General features: G+C 38.0%; 1 protein-coding gene across 1 annotated transcript in view; it reads left to right on the forward strand.

Annotated features, from left to right (window-relative positions):
* LOC107726697 (gephyrin-like) overlaps nucleotides 1-13,299 on the forward strand; it is a 92,808-nt gene that overhangs the window by 33,752 nt on the left and 45,757 nt on the right. Inside the window, exons 3-8 of the mRNA XM_016536387.1 lie at nucleotides 1,808-1,865; nucleotides 2,398-2,490; nucleotides 3,281-3,375; nucleotides 4,208-4,274; nucleotides 6,807-7,004; nucleotides 11,718-11,852. Of these exons, the coding sequence (XP_016391873.1) occupies nucleotides 1,808-1,865; nucleotides 2,398-2,490; nucleotides 3,281-3,375; nucleotides 4,208-4,274; nucleotides 6,807-7,004; nucleotides 11,718-11,852 (646 nt within the window). The remainder of the gene's footprint in view (nucleotides 1-1,807; nucleotides 1,866-2,397; nucleotides 2,491-3,280; nucleotides 3,376-4,207; nucleotides 4,275-6,806; nucleotides 7,005-11,717; nucleotides 11,853-13,299) is intronic.

Consider the following 13,299-nt stretch of genomic DNA (forward strand, 5'->3'; position numbering starts at 1 on the left):
TAACATACAAAATGTTCAAAATGTCCAGTTTTTTTTTTTTGTTATGTGAACATTAAAGGGACATTCAATTTTATGATTTTGCAAACATTATGGGAACGGATGTTCTCTGAACGTTTTGAAATAAGTAACATTTAAAAAATGGAATTCAGAGAAAATGTTCCATGAACAATGTATAAATAACACGTTTTGAGAACACTATTAAAAACCAAACTCTAAACGAACATTCTATTAATATTACTGCAAGAACGTTTGTTCATAACTTTGAGTGAACATTGTCAGAGCATTCTGAGAACGTTCCCTGTTAGCTGGGTTTATGTTTCGCCTTTTTCACCACAGATCAAATATGGCATGTCAAGATGTGTTTTTGTCCTTTTTGAAGCTTGAAAATCAAAAATAAGCGGGTGAACAGATGACAACAAAGTATTATTTTAGGTTAAACTGTATTGTACATTTAAATATAGAGATGGTGAAATGAAAGCACAGGTATTTCACAGCACTGGTTCCTGTTGAACACATTAAGCAGAATTATCCTCAAGCATGTTCTGTTGTTAATTAAACACTATGAGTTTTCCACACATTCAGGACAGGGACATTCACTCTGGGCCCAAACCAGGTGTCTACCTGTGTCAGAGTCACAAAATGAACCGTCTAGCATCACGAATGCTCTGAGAGAGAGAGAGAGAGAGAGAGAGGCGCTGCCACCAGAGGCTGTAGTCTGAAGTGGTTTCCTTGGAAACGGAAGAAAAGATTCTAAGTTTATTTGCTATCAGTATAATGTTATTTATGCAAAGAGTGAACCAAGTGACACTCAAGGTTTACCGTGTTTTACCTGACAGGTGGGACTGTTGCTCTGGATATTGAAGAGTTACATATCTCTTATAGAATAAACCATATATTTAAATGGAAATAAAAATGATTGCATTGAAAAAAAAATTTCAATGTATAATATAGATCCATCTATATATTGTGTGTGTGTGTGTGTGTGTGTGTACTCTATATATTCTAATATTAATTCATGTTTATTATATAAGGAAAACAGAATTATAATTACATCTAAGTATAATGAGAATTATAATTTACTTTTAATAATCTATTTAATTTTTACCAGTCTAGACTTTTGTTTTTATCATTTTTATTATTTATTCATCATTAAAGGTGTATCTTTTTATACATTTATAATTAGAGACATTTGAATTTTATCATTTTTATTATTTATTTATAATTAAAGTTATTTTTTTACATTTATAATTACATATAGTGCTAATTAAAATGGCATTGCAATGGTTTCATTTTCCATTAAATTCATTTAGATTTTGCAGATGCAAATCTATTAGTATATTTTCCTTTGCAAAGCTTGACATAGTACATTTAATTAATCGTTTTTATATATTTATATAAACTTCATTATGTTTTCTGTGATGAAGGTGTGTGTAGGTCATTTTGCAGCAGTGTGTGTGTGAGAGAGAGAGAGAGAGTCTGCTGTCACAAGGAAACATGATGCTATAGTTTCCTAAAAATAACACGCACGCAAAAAGGGGGAAAAAAGAGCGAGAAGGAAAAAGAGACCTTACATAAGACCTGACTGCTGCTCTACACCTCCTGCCTCAAGTGCTTTTCTCCTGCTCTCTTTCTCTCACACACTCGCACACACACACCCTTTCTCTCTCCGTTTGTCCTCATTCTTGATTTGGCCACAGGATGGCACCATGCAATAGAAATGAAAGCTTGATTTCTAGATTTCTACTAGCACATCACCTTTATGACCCTAAAGATTTTCTTCTAATAATGATGAGATCTTGTTTTGCAGGCTTGGGGGAACCATCTCAGCTTACAAAATCGTTCCCGATGAAATCGATGAGATCAAGGTACGTTTCAAAATTCAGGTAACAGGAAAATAAAATCAACAAAATCTAACAAAATCTCAGTTCACTTAACACCACAGTTTAAAAGTTTGGCGTCAGTAGGAAAAAAAACAAATACTTTTATTCAGTGAAGATGCATTAAATTGACATTTATAAATGTAACAAAATATTTCTATTTCAGATAGATGCTGTTCTTTTCAACTTTCCATTCAGTTTTCAACATTGATAATAATCAGAAATGTTTCTTTAGCAGCAAATCAGCATATTAGAATGATTTCTGAAGGATCATGTGGCACTGAAGTATGGAGTAATGATGCTGAAAATTCAGCTTTGATCACAGAAATAAATTACATTTTTATATATTTTCAAATAGAAAAGTTATTTTAAATGGTAATAATATTTCACAATTTTTACATTTTTTTCTGTATTTTTTAAATAAATCAAATAAATACAGCCTTGATGAGCATAAGAGACCTCTTTCAGAAACATGTAAATGTGTGTGTTTACTGACGTTTGTTTCTTTTGTCTGGTTCAGGAGACTCTGATCGACTGGTGTGATGAGAAAGAGTTAAACCTGATTTTGACCACTGGTGGCACTGGCTTTGCTCCACGGGATGTCACGCCTGAGGTTGGTCCTGCGCTACATATACGTGTGTGGAGAGTGAGATGTGTGTTCCTGCCTAAAATATTCTCTTACAGACCTCAAAAACTCTGACCATAAGCCATCATTTATAAAATGAGAACCATGCAAAATAGAAGCATTTTCACTAGTGGTCTCAGATTTTGGACTCTGTATTTCTCAGCAAAGGGAAACTCTGGGACTCTCTCTCTCTCTCTGGACCCATGAGTCTCATCAATACTCCTCCTTTGATGTTTTCCCTCGTTCTTCTCCCTCTATCCCTCTAATGATGTTTGAAGTGTCACTCAAGGACAAAGAACACACACACACAGAGACACACAGATGATTATTTTGTGCAGTGAGGGATACTGTAGGATCACCCAGGGTTTTAATGTGACCAGCCCGTTGATCTGTGACATTCCTGTGAAGCTTCTCTCCCAGAGGAACACGGTATTGCTCAGAGGTTGCTCTTCAATAGCTCAGAAGACATAATGAAGTTCTTAGTAATGTTTAATTTCATGAAATATATAAATGATTAACTTTGTCTTAAGAGAATTAAAAACAGACATATAAGACAGTTGTTGACATACAATAAGTGATGCTCTAATGTGGATAGCAGCTCAGATCATTTCATGAAAAATGTTTGAGTTCATATTTGAGATCTCTGATTTTTGATTGCAATCTTTGGTATCTTGGCACATTTGAACACAGTTTGAGACTCCTTCATTTAATCTCAACAGGTCTAGACATATTTGACACATTAAAGAGACATAATTTGTCGTCCTGTCTGTCTGTCCAGGCCACTAAAGAGGTGATCGAGCGGGAAGCTCCAGGGATGTCTCTGGCCATGCTGGTGGGCTCTCTGAAAGTCACTCCTCTGGGAATGCTCTCCAGGTCTCACTTCAACACATCCTCAACATGCTTGTCTCAGTGTAGAAGAACTTTGACTTTCATTCATAATTATACTCATCAGGATATTCAGAGAAAACTGATCCAGATCAGCCTCTCAATCAAAGACATTGACTTCATTAAAATCAGACTTTCATTGGCTCGTACATAAGCTTCCAGTAGAGAAATACAACAGCTAGATACAGAATTATAGGAACATTTTCAGAATATAATAATAATGCAAATATCAGAATTTCATGGAAGCCTGTTTCTGCAATGGAATGAAAAAAAAAAACTTTGCCTAACAATTCTGACTCTTTTTTTTTTTTTTTCAGAATTGCGAGAAAAAAGTCAAAATTGAGAGATAAAAAAAATCGCAATTAATTTATTTTTATCCCATGGCGTAAACAAGCTTCTGTGGAATACTATTATATTCAGAATTACAATTTACAATTATTTCCTGTTTGCCCACAAATAATAATAATAATAATAATAATAATAATAATCACTATGTACAGCATATACTACTGTTAAAAGTACTGTTTAATTTTTTTATTATTTTTAACAGTAAAATATACAAAAATACAATAAAAACTTTAAATATTGTGAAATATTATTACAAATTAAAATAGCTGATTTCCACTGTAATATACTGTAAAATGTAATTTATTTCTGTGATCAAAGCTGAATTTTCAGCATCATTACTCCAATCTTCAGTGTCACGTGATCCTTCAGAAATCATTCTAATATTCTGATTTGCTGCTCAAGAAACATTTCTGATTATTATCAATGATGAAATGATGTCTCTTTTGAATTGTCTTGATTTGTGTGTGTACAGACCTGTGTGTGGTATCCGAGGGAAAACTCTCATCATAAATTTGCCAGGCAGTAAAAAAGGTTCACAGGTAAGAATCATTTTTTTCTTTCATTAAGTGTGTGGTTAGTCGTATGTCTCAGTACTGGTCTGCCAGTATGTACTCCATTAGCCAAAACTTATAATGTAGTACTTCTAGTAATCCAACTCATATATAATAAATGATAAATGGGAGTGTTTTACACATAAAGTGCAAGTTTAATTCTGTTTGTGTACTTGCTTGTGATCTCCATAAAATATACATTAATGGGTGCTGGAAATAGAGATAAACATGAATAATTATAGAGCTCTTTTTGGATCAGTCCAGAATAGTTTACTTAAGGGTCATAATTAGGGCTGAACGATTTTGGAAAATAATCAAATTGCGATTTTTTTTTACCAATATTGTGATTGCGATTAAATATGCAAATTTTTTTTTAAAGCTCTTTATGTTCTGTATTATTCAACAAAGACAAGCTATAAATCATTGTATAGTATGACCAACACAATATTATATAGATTAAACATAAATGTTCTTTTCTGTAGGCCAGGCCTATATGTTACGATGAAATTAGGTGATGCATGAATTGATATGAATGACATTTTTATTTAACAACTACAATCACAGTACATTGACTGATTTGTTGAACTTCCAACATTGTAAGCATGATAATTATGTTTAAATAAGCCTGGTGTAAACATTAACATGAAAGTCAGTAACAAATCACATCTGCATTTAGCATTTGAATGACCAGCATCTGCCTGGGTCTGTGCGACTTCATCTATGGCTTTTCTCTTTGCTTTCACAAACCGATCCATCTCCCATTCTAAGTTACGTCCTTTGGCTGTTTACTGTTTTATTTATTTTCTTTTTCTGCTGATGGCCCGCGCTCGACTTGAAGCAGCGCTGCTTAGACCGATGGGTGTGTGTCATCAAAGTACTGAGAGAGCTATAAGAGAGCGCGGACGTCTCCTTATGCTTTCTCTCGCCTTACTTTGATGTCATACACCGATCTGATCTTCAAGTCGAACACCCCTCTTTACTCTCGCGTGTCACGTGACCGTGTAATCGCAGCCTCTGCGATTGAAAAATCGCGTTATTTCATATCGCGATATTATCGCAAATGCAATTAATTGTTCAGCCCTAGTCATAATTTTTTCATTGCTTGGTCAATTTATGAGAAACACCATGGACGGAGACACTGTTTGTACAACTTTTTTTTTTTAATTGTACTTTACTATCAATTTCAATAAATCACCTATAATAGCAGTTTATCCCAAATATGGTATTTTAATAGAGATACTATTATAGGTTTTATTAATATTTTGAATTGTATTTTATTTTTATATTTTCTGTTTTCATTTTAATTTAAGTTGTATAAATTTTGTTGTGTTTTGTAATTTTTATTAGTTTTTCTAATATGTCTATTTCCATTTTTATTTTAGTGTTAGTTATTTTATTTCATGAAGGTAACCTAAACAAAAATGAGATGTGTTGCCTTTTTTAAATATTTCATTTTGTTTTAGCTCAAATTTATTTTATTTCAAATAACAATTTTTTTATGGTTTTAGTTTTAGTTAGGCCTTACTATAATAATGCTGTTTTATCCCATACAAAAAAGTACTTCCATGGTAAATGTTTGTTAGTGATTTTAAGTAGGATTGTATATTGAGCAAGATTTGAATTCAAAAATTGGGTAGCTGCGCCTTTTTATGGTTTCTTTGTTATTGTAAAACAGATCAGTTCCGGTGCTTGATGCTGATTAGTCAGTATCTGTGTTTTTCCCCGACCAGATCTGTGCGCAACACCCTTAGCAACATAAACAATCCATATACTGTCGAAAACTCTTTCATGTGTTTTGTATTTCAGGTAAAGTAGTTTTTTTATTGTTTATGTAATAAAGTATGAGTGACCTCTGCTGGTGTTATATTGCGTCATTCACCTTTAATTTTGAGACCACGCCCTTCCCGCTGTCAAAGGAGGAACGTTTTCTCATGCTGAGAGATAAACAAATGAATGTAAGGAAATATCATATATCGTGTTAAAAATAAATGGCACAGCTGATAAAAACAACTTTTAGGCTCTGTTTGTATTTGAGCTCCAAACAGATCAGTTCCGGTGCTTGATGCTGATTAGTCAGTATCTGTGTTTTTCCCCGACCAGATCTGACCCTTAGCAACATAAACAATCCATATACTGTCGAAAACTTTTTCATGTGTTTTGTATTTCAGGTAAAGTAGTTTTTTTATTGTTTATGTAATAAAGTATGAGTGACCTCTGCTGGTGTTATATTGCGTCATTCACCTTTAATTTTGAGACCACGCCCTTCCCGCTGTCAAAGGAGGAACGTTTTCTCATGCTGAGAGATAAACAAATGAATGTAAGGAAATATCATATATCGTGTTAAAAATAAATGGCACAGCTGATAAAAACAACTTTTAGGCTCTGTTTGTATTTGAGCTCCATCAGATGAGCGTGTCACCGCTGTTTACTGTAACTGTCAGGGACTATTTTTCCTAGCGATAGAGTGGCTATTAAAGATTTTCCTGAAACAAAAAGTACCATTAAGGGGTGATAGTGAAGGAGGTGCCCAATGAGCTGGAGGACCTGCCCTCGCCTCCGCCTCCTCCGTCCCCGCTGCCCACCAGCAGCCAGCACTGCCAGACCGAGGACAAGGGCGTGCAGTGTGAGGAAGAGGAGGAGGAGAAGAAGGACAGTGGTGTGGCCTCCACAGAGGACAGCTCCTCCTCGCACATCACCGCCGCCTCTATCGCTGCCAAGGTAACCCTGTAGCTGTAGTTATATATAAATTAGTTATGCTCTACAAAAGTGTTTCTCACATGACTCTGTTGGACGTTTGCAGGTGTTCCGTTTGTCTTCATTCCCATCATGATATTGTGTGTCATCTTCATGTGTGCTGAAACGTCCTCTGGTGTGAGTGAATATCACAACATTATCTTCACATCATTTGTGTCAGACTCTGTTCCATGTCTGTTTTCTTCCCCCACGTGCTCCATGTTTATGATTATGTCCTTATTTGGTCCTTCCGGTTCCTGTCCCCATTTAGTTCTATGTGTTCCAGGTGTTCCTTGTTATTAGTTATCCTCCTCACCTGTCTGCCCCTCGTTATCTGCCCTATTTGAGTTCTAGCCCGTGCTGTTCTCCCTTGTCCGGAATTGTATATGTCTACCCTTGCTACGCGTGTTTTCCTGGTTCTCTGGATATGATTAAAGTCTATATGCTTGAATTCGACTCTGCGTCTCCTCATTCTGAGCTTCGAGCTCCTCACAGTAGCGAACCGTGACAGAATTCTGGACCGAAACAGAAAAGTAGGCGGCGCCCCTTCTCCCGTGTTTTTGTTTTATAAGTCTTTTGTTTTCCATTTTGTTTCTCCCTACCAACATGGAGGAACGAGCGATGTTCATCGCCGTGGCTCAGGCGAGCCACGACCCGATCACCTACGCGAGGGCATTCGTGCCGCTCGCCCTCGCCAGCTCCCTCGATGGGGAGACCCTCGTGATGCTGTTCCAGCTCTGGGTCACTTACCATCAGTCAACGGAGCTCCCAGACACCACCAACCTCGACTGGAAGGAGGCAGTCATCCGGTGTCTGGAGAGCCTCCGATCCCGATCCGGAACCCCTCCACCGGCCGTTCCACAGTCAAGCCCGTCGGCCGCTCCAAAATCAAGCCTGCTTGCCGCGGCATTCTCAAGCCCCCCGGCCGTTCCTCTGTCAAGCCCGCCGACCCCGGCTCACTCAAGCCCGCCGACCACGCCTTTCTCCCCGAACCTAAAGGGGAATCGAAGGAGGAGAAGGCTCAATCCCCAGTGTCGACTCCAGCCCAGCTCCAGTCCCCGAGTTTAGCCCAGTGAGGGTTTCTCTGTCCCCGAGATTAGCCCAGAAAGGGCCCCTGTCCCCGAGTCTAGCCCAGTGAGGGTCCCTGTCCCCGAGTTTAGCCCAGTCCAAGGTCAGGCCTCCTGAACTGTCTGCTCCGCCATGGCCTCCTGAACTGTCTGATCCGCAATGGCCTTCTGAGCTCCCTGCTCCGCCATGGCATTCTGAACTGTCTGCTCCGCCATGGCCTTTTGAGTTCCCTGCTCCGCCGTGGCCTCCTGAACTGTCTGCTCCGCCATGGCCTCCTGAACTGTCTGATCCGCAACGGCCTCCTGAGCTCCCTGCTCTGCCATGGCATTCTGAACTGTCTGCTCCGCCATGGCCTTTTGAGTTCCCTGCTCCGCCGTGGCCTCCTGAACTGTCTGCTCCGCCATGGCCTCCTGAACTGCCTGCTCCGCCATGGCTTCCTAGTCTGCCTGCTCCGCCATGGCTTCCTAATCTGCCTGCTCCGCCATCACGCCCCGAGCTCCCTGCTCCCTGCTCCGCCATGGCACCCTGGAATGCCTGATCCGCCCTGGAGGTATTCCCCGTGTCCCAGTCCTGCACCAGCCTCCAGGGCACTCACCCTCTGCGGGACGCGCCTTCCGGGAGGGGGGAGTAATGTCAGACTCTGTTCCGTGTCTGTGTGTGTTTTCTTCCCCGACGTGCTCCATGTTTATGATTATGTCCTTATTTGGTCCTTCCGGTTCCTGTCCCCATTTAGTTCTATGTGTTCCTTGTTATTAGTTATCCTCCTCACCTGTCTGCCCCTCGTTATCTGCCCTATTTGAGTTCTAGCCTGTGCTGTCCTCCCTTGTCCAGAATTGTATATGTCTAGTCTTGCTCCGTTTTCCTGGTTCCCTGGATATGATTAAAGTCTATATGTTTGAATTCGACTCTGCGTCTCCTCGTTCCTCGCTCTGTGCTCCTCACAGTAGCGAACCGTGACAATTTGTGTGCTTGTTGTGTTTATGTCCCCTTCATTCGTCATTTATATACTATTAGAGTTTATCAGCATTTTGAATGAGCTTTTATCTATATTTGTTTGGTTTTCATTTTAATTTCAAGTCATTTTGTAATGTGCTTTTGTCATTACTATTTAGATTTAATTTGTTTAATTTATTTATTTTATTTTTTATTTTATTTTATTTTATTTAGTTTATTCTAGTTTAGTTGAATTTGTTAGAAATTTTAGTACTTTTGACTTTCTAATTTTTTTCTAACATTTCTAAAGTTTTAAAGTCATCTAATAATTATACCTTTATTCACCATTACACATTAAGGCTTCAAGTAAAGTGTTACAGAATTACAGAGTTACAGACTTAAGTGAGATCTGAATGTAATGTTTCAGACACTTAACTGCATGTTATTTGCAATTAAATGAAAATGTATTATAATTAAATTTATAATAAATGAAATTAGTTGAACTTTAGAGTGTTTTTGACCCATTTATGTGGGACTTAAGTACATCTTTATATGTAATTCCATAATTAAATCTATTGTAGAATGTAAACTAAATGTAATGTCATTTTTATTCAAACTTGTATGCCATGTATTTAAATATATTTGTAATTGCTGATTTTTAATGATGTTGCAATTTAATATATTTAAAATATATTAAATATATTAAGCATGTGTCTACATGCATTACCTCAAAATTCATTGTTTTTTTTAAGTTCATGCATTTAAAAACCTTATTGTAAGATTCGGCTTAACATTCCCCTCAATTTTCTGCTGAAAACTGAAAAGGTTGATATTGAACTGCCACAATCTCCTCCTTTTTAACGTAGCAAGTGGTTCTGGGTCATATTAGGCCAAAAAAAAAATGCACACTTCAAAATCTAGAAATTCTGTACCATCCATGCACTTTTAGCCAGTGGTGTATAAAGTACCTGAAAGCCATACTCAAGTAAAAGTACAGATATCTTACCAGAAAATGACTTTGGTAGAAGTTGAAGTCACCGTTTAGAATATTACTTGAGTAAAAGTCTTAAAGTATGTGATATTTATTGTACTCAAGAACGAAAAGTATTTTTTTAATCGTAAACGTACTTAAGTATTGAAAGTAAAAGTACAAGTAAATGCAAAATGGAAAAGAAGCAAATAAATATATATAAAAAATGTTCATACACAGCTTGAGTAGCAAGATTGTGTTCAGTTTTAACTCTTTCTTCCATTTTGTATTTTTGGGTAAGAATAAGAAGCACTTCATCCGGTACTTATGTTTCATTCCAACATAAGAAAACATTTATGGAATCTGCATCTGAAGTGGCATTTAGATGTATTTACACAGTTTAGTGTATCTCAGAGGGGACATGAATGCATTTAACCTGCAGTTACAGATGCATAAATAGGCCTAATGTTTTGTTTTTAACATAAAACGTTGAATACTGATATTTGAAATAATTTAAAACATGAAAAAAATAGTCGCAATGTGAAATTAAAACCGCAAGTAGGTGACAGTAAGTGACTGTTAATGAGTGAGTCATTGAGATTCAACCGATTCATTCAAACGACTGACTCATTCAGAATTAAAGCATTTGACTGTGCTAATGACTGAATCACTGAATTATATTCAACCGATTCGTTCAAAAAGCTGATTCATTCCATAAGTAAACACGGTCCATTGCTCAGAGACACAAAACAGTGCTGTGACCTTTGTTTGGAACTATTTTCGTTGGCAACATTGAGCAAAAACAAGCAATACTATGTCTAAAATGTAAGTCACTTATTGCTTTACTGAACTTGTATCAAATGATTATTAAATGTGTTCATGCTGAAAAATGGTACTCTTTGTGTCATATAGATTAAGTTAACTATATTAAATTATATAAATATAAAAAAGCATACAGAAGCATTTTTGCTGTCTACAAGTTAGAATGCCTGGAATTTTGAGTTTTAATAGACTAATAAATCAACGTGCGTGCAATGTCTGTGTGTGAACCTAGAAGTTACTTGATAATGTCAGATCGCACATCATTACAACAACACTTGCCATATTATCGCAGACGATGCTGTATTTCGCAGACCCCAGACTCGACTTGAGTGGAAAATGAATCATCCGTGGTTGTGCGCGCACTTGTTTGGTTTGCACATGAGCAAAGGTGTTTTTAGGAGTCTAACTTGCAAACGCCAGACCACTGATTCGTCAAACCTGCTTTCCTGCAGGCCGTGTTCTTCTGACTTCTGACTATTTTTTTAGTAAGTAACGAATATGCTTCGGGGAAGTGTATCGGAGTAAAAGCATACATTTTAATTAGGAAATGTAGTGGAGTAAAAGTAAAAGTTGGCAGAAATATAAAAATTCAAGTAAAGTACAGATACTCCCAAAAAATACTTAAGTACTGTAACGAAGTAATAATACTAATACACCACTGCTTTTAGCATACTATTTTCAGTGTACTACAACCTGGAACACACTCAATAGTATGCAGATTAGGACGTATGCAAAATGTGTGATTAGAAACGTGAAAAAAACATGTTGCATCATAAGTTCAGTGGAAATAAATGCTTTCAAAACTTGCAAACTTTGACTTTTTACATTATATAATGCACAAATAATAAGAGAGCATATGTTTGGGTGTTTATGATTTTAATAAACATCCTTCTTTCGTGTCTCAGATTCCCGACTCCATCATCTCACGGGGTGTTCAGGTCCTTCCCCGTGACACGGCATCTCTGAGCACCACGCCATCCGAGTCGCCGCGCGCCCAGGCTACCTCCCGCCTCTCCACCGCTTCCTGTCCCACCCCCAAGGTGAGAGCGCCTCACTTCCTGTTTCCTGTCCCCGCACTGTTCACTTCCTGTCTGCTGTTCCTCTGCCTCCCCACCTCGCTCGCCCTGCTGCCGATCTCCACGCTCACCTCACCCCAAAACTCCTGTCAGAGTCCCATCTGTCTGTGGATTTCACAGGTTTCTGTTTCATATTTACGATATCGAAGAATTCTGTTTAGAACACTGCAAAAATGATTTTCTTTCTTAGTAATTTTGTCTCGTTCTCCAGTACAAATATCTAAACATTCTTAAGTCAAAATACATTTACTTGAGAATCAAAATATATATTGTTTTCTGAACAATTAAATGAGATATGCTTAAAACAAGAAAAAATATCTGCCAGTGGGGCCAGAAAAATAAACTGACTCCTTTTTCTTTCTTAAGTTGCAAAGAAATTAAGGTTTTTGAGGAAAACATTCCAGGATTTTTCACCATATAATGGACTTCAGTGGTGGCCAACGGGCTGAAGGTCCAAATTGTTGTTTCAGTGCAGCTTCAAAGGGCTCTACACGATCCCAGCCGAGGAATAGGGGTCTTATCTATTGAAACGATCAGTCATTTTCTAAAAAAAAATAAAAATTTATATCCTTTTTACCACAAATGTTCATCTTGCACTAGCTGGATTCACTCATTATGTAGTCACGTTGGAAAGGTCACGCGGAAGTACGACCCAGTGTTTACAAAGCGAACGTGCAAAGAAAGTCAAACGCCCTTTACAAAGAAAAGGTAAGACAATGATGTCGGACGATTTTGAAGTTGGAGGAGAAAATGAGATGAGTTTTTCGCCCTACCCCACCTTTTTGAACTGGAGTACACAGACGAAGAGCTAACCGTGCATGACCTTTCCAACGTGATTACGTCATGCGTGATGTCGTAGAAGCGCATCGCGGAGCTAGTTAGTGTGATTTTACATAAAAAAAAAACATAATTTAGAAGTAATATGCTATTTTCTATCCTGTTTTTGTGCCTCTCTGCAGAACGGTCTGTTTTTATAGGCGTGGGGGGCATTCAAGACTCGCAAGTAAACGCCCATTGCTATGATTGGCTAACAGTTTTGTTTATTAAAATAACAGATGAATGAATGAATGAGGCATTTATATAGCACTTTATTGTGTATTGCTGTACACCCAAAGCGCTTTACAATCATCATGAGGGGGGGTCTCTCCTCAACCACCACCAGTGTGCAGCATCCACTCGGATGACGCGACGGCAGCCACAGTATAGCGGCGCCACACACCAGCTACGGGTGGAGAGGAGAGAGAGATAGAGCCAATTCAGTGGATGGGGATTATTAGGAGGCCATGGTTGACAAGGGCCAGTGGAGGGAATTTGGCCAGGACACCGGGGATACACCCCTACTCTTTACAAGAAGTGCCATGGGATTTTTAGTGACCACAGAGAGTCAGGACCTTGGTTTAACGTCTCATCC

Source organism: Sinocyclocheilus rhinocerous, unplaced genomic scaffold (genome assembly GCF_001515625.1).
Source record: "Sinocyclocheilus rhinocerous isolate Xijiao unplaced genomic scaffold, SAMN03320098_v1.1 scaffold246, whole genome shotgun sequence".
Lineage (NCBI taxonomy): Eukaryota > Metazoa > Chordata > Actinopteri > Cypriniformes > Cyprinidae > Sinocyclocheilus > Sinocyclocheilus rhinocerous.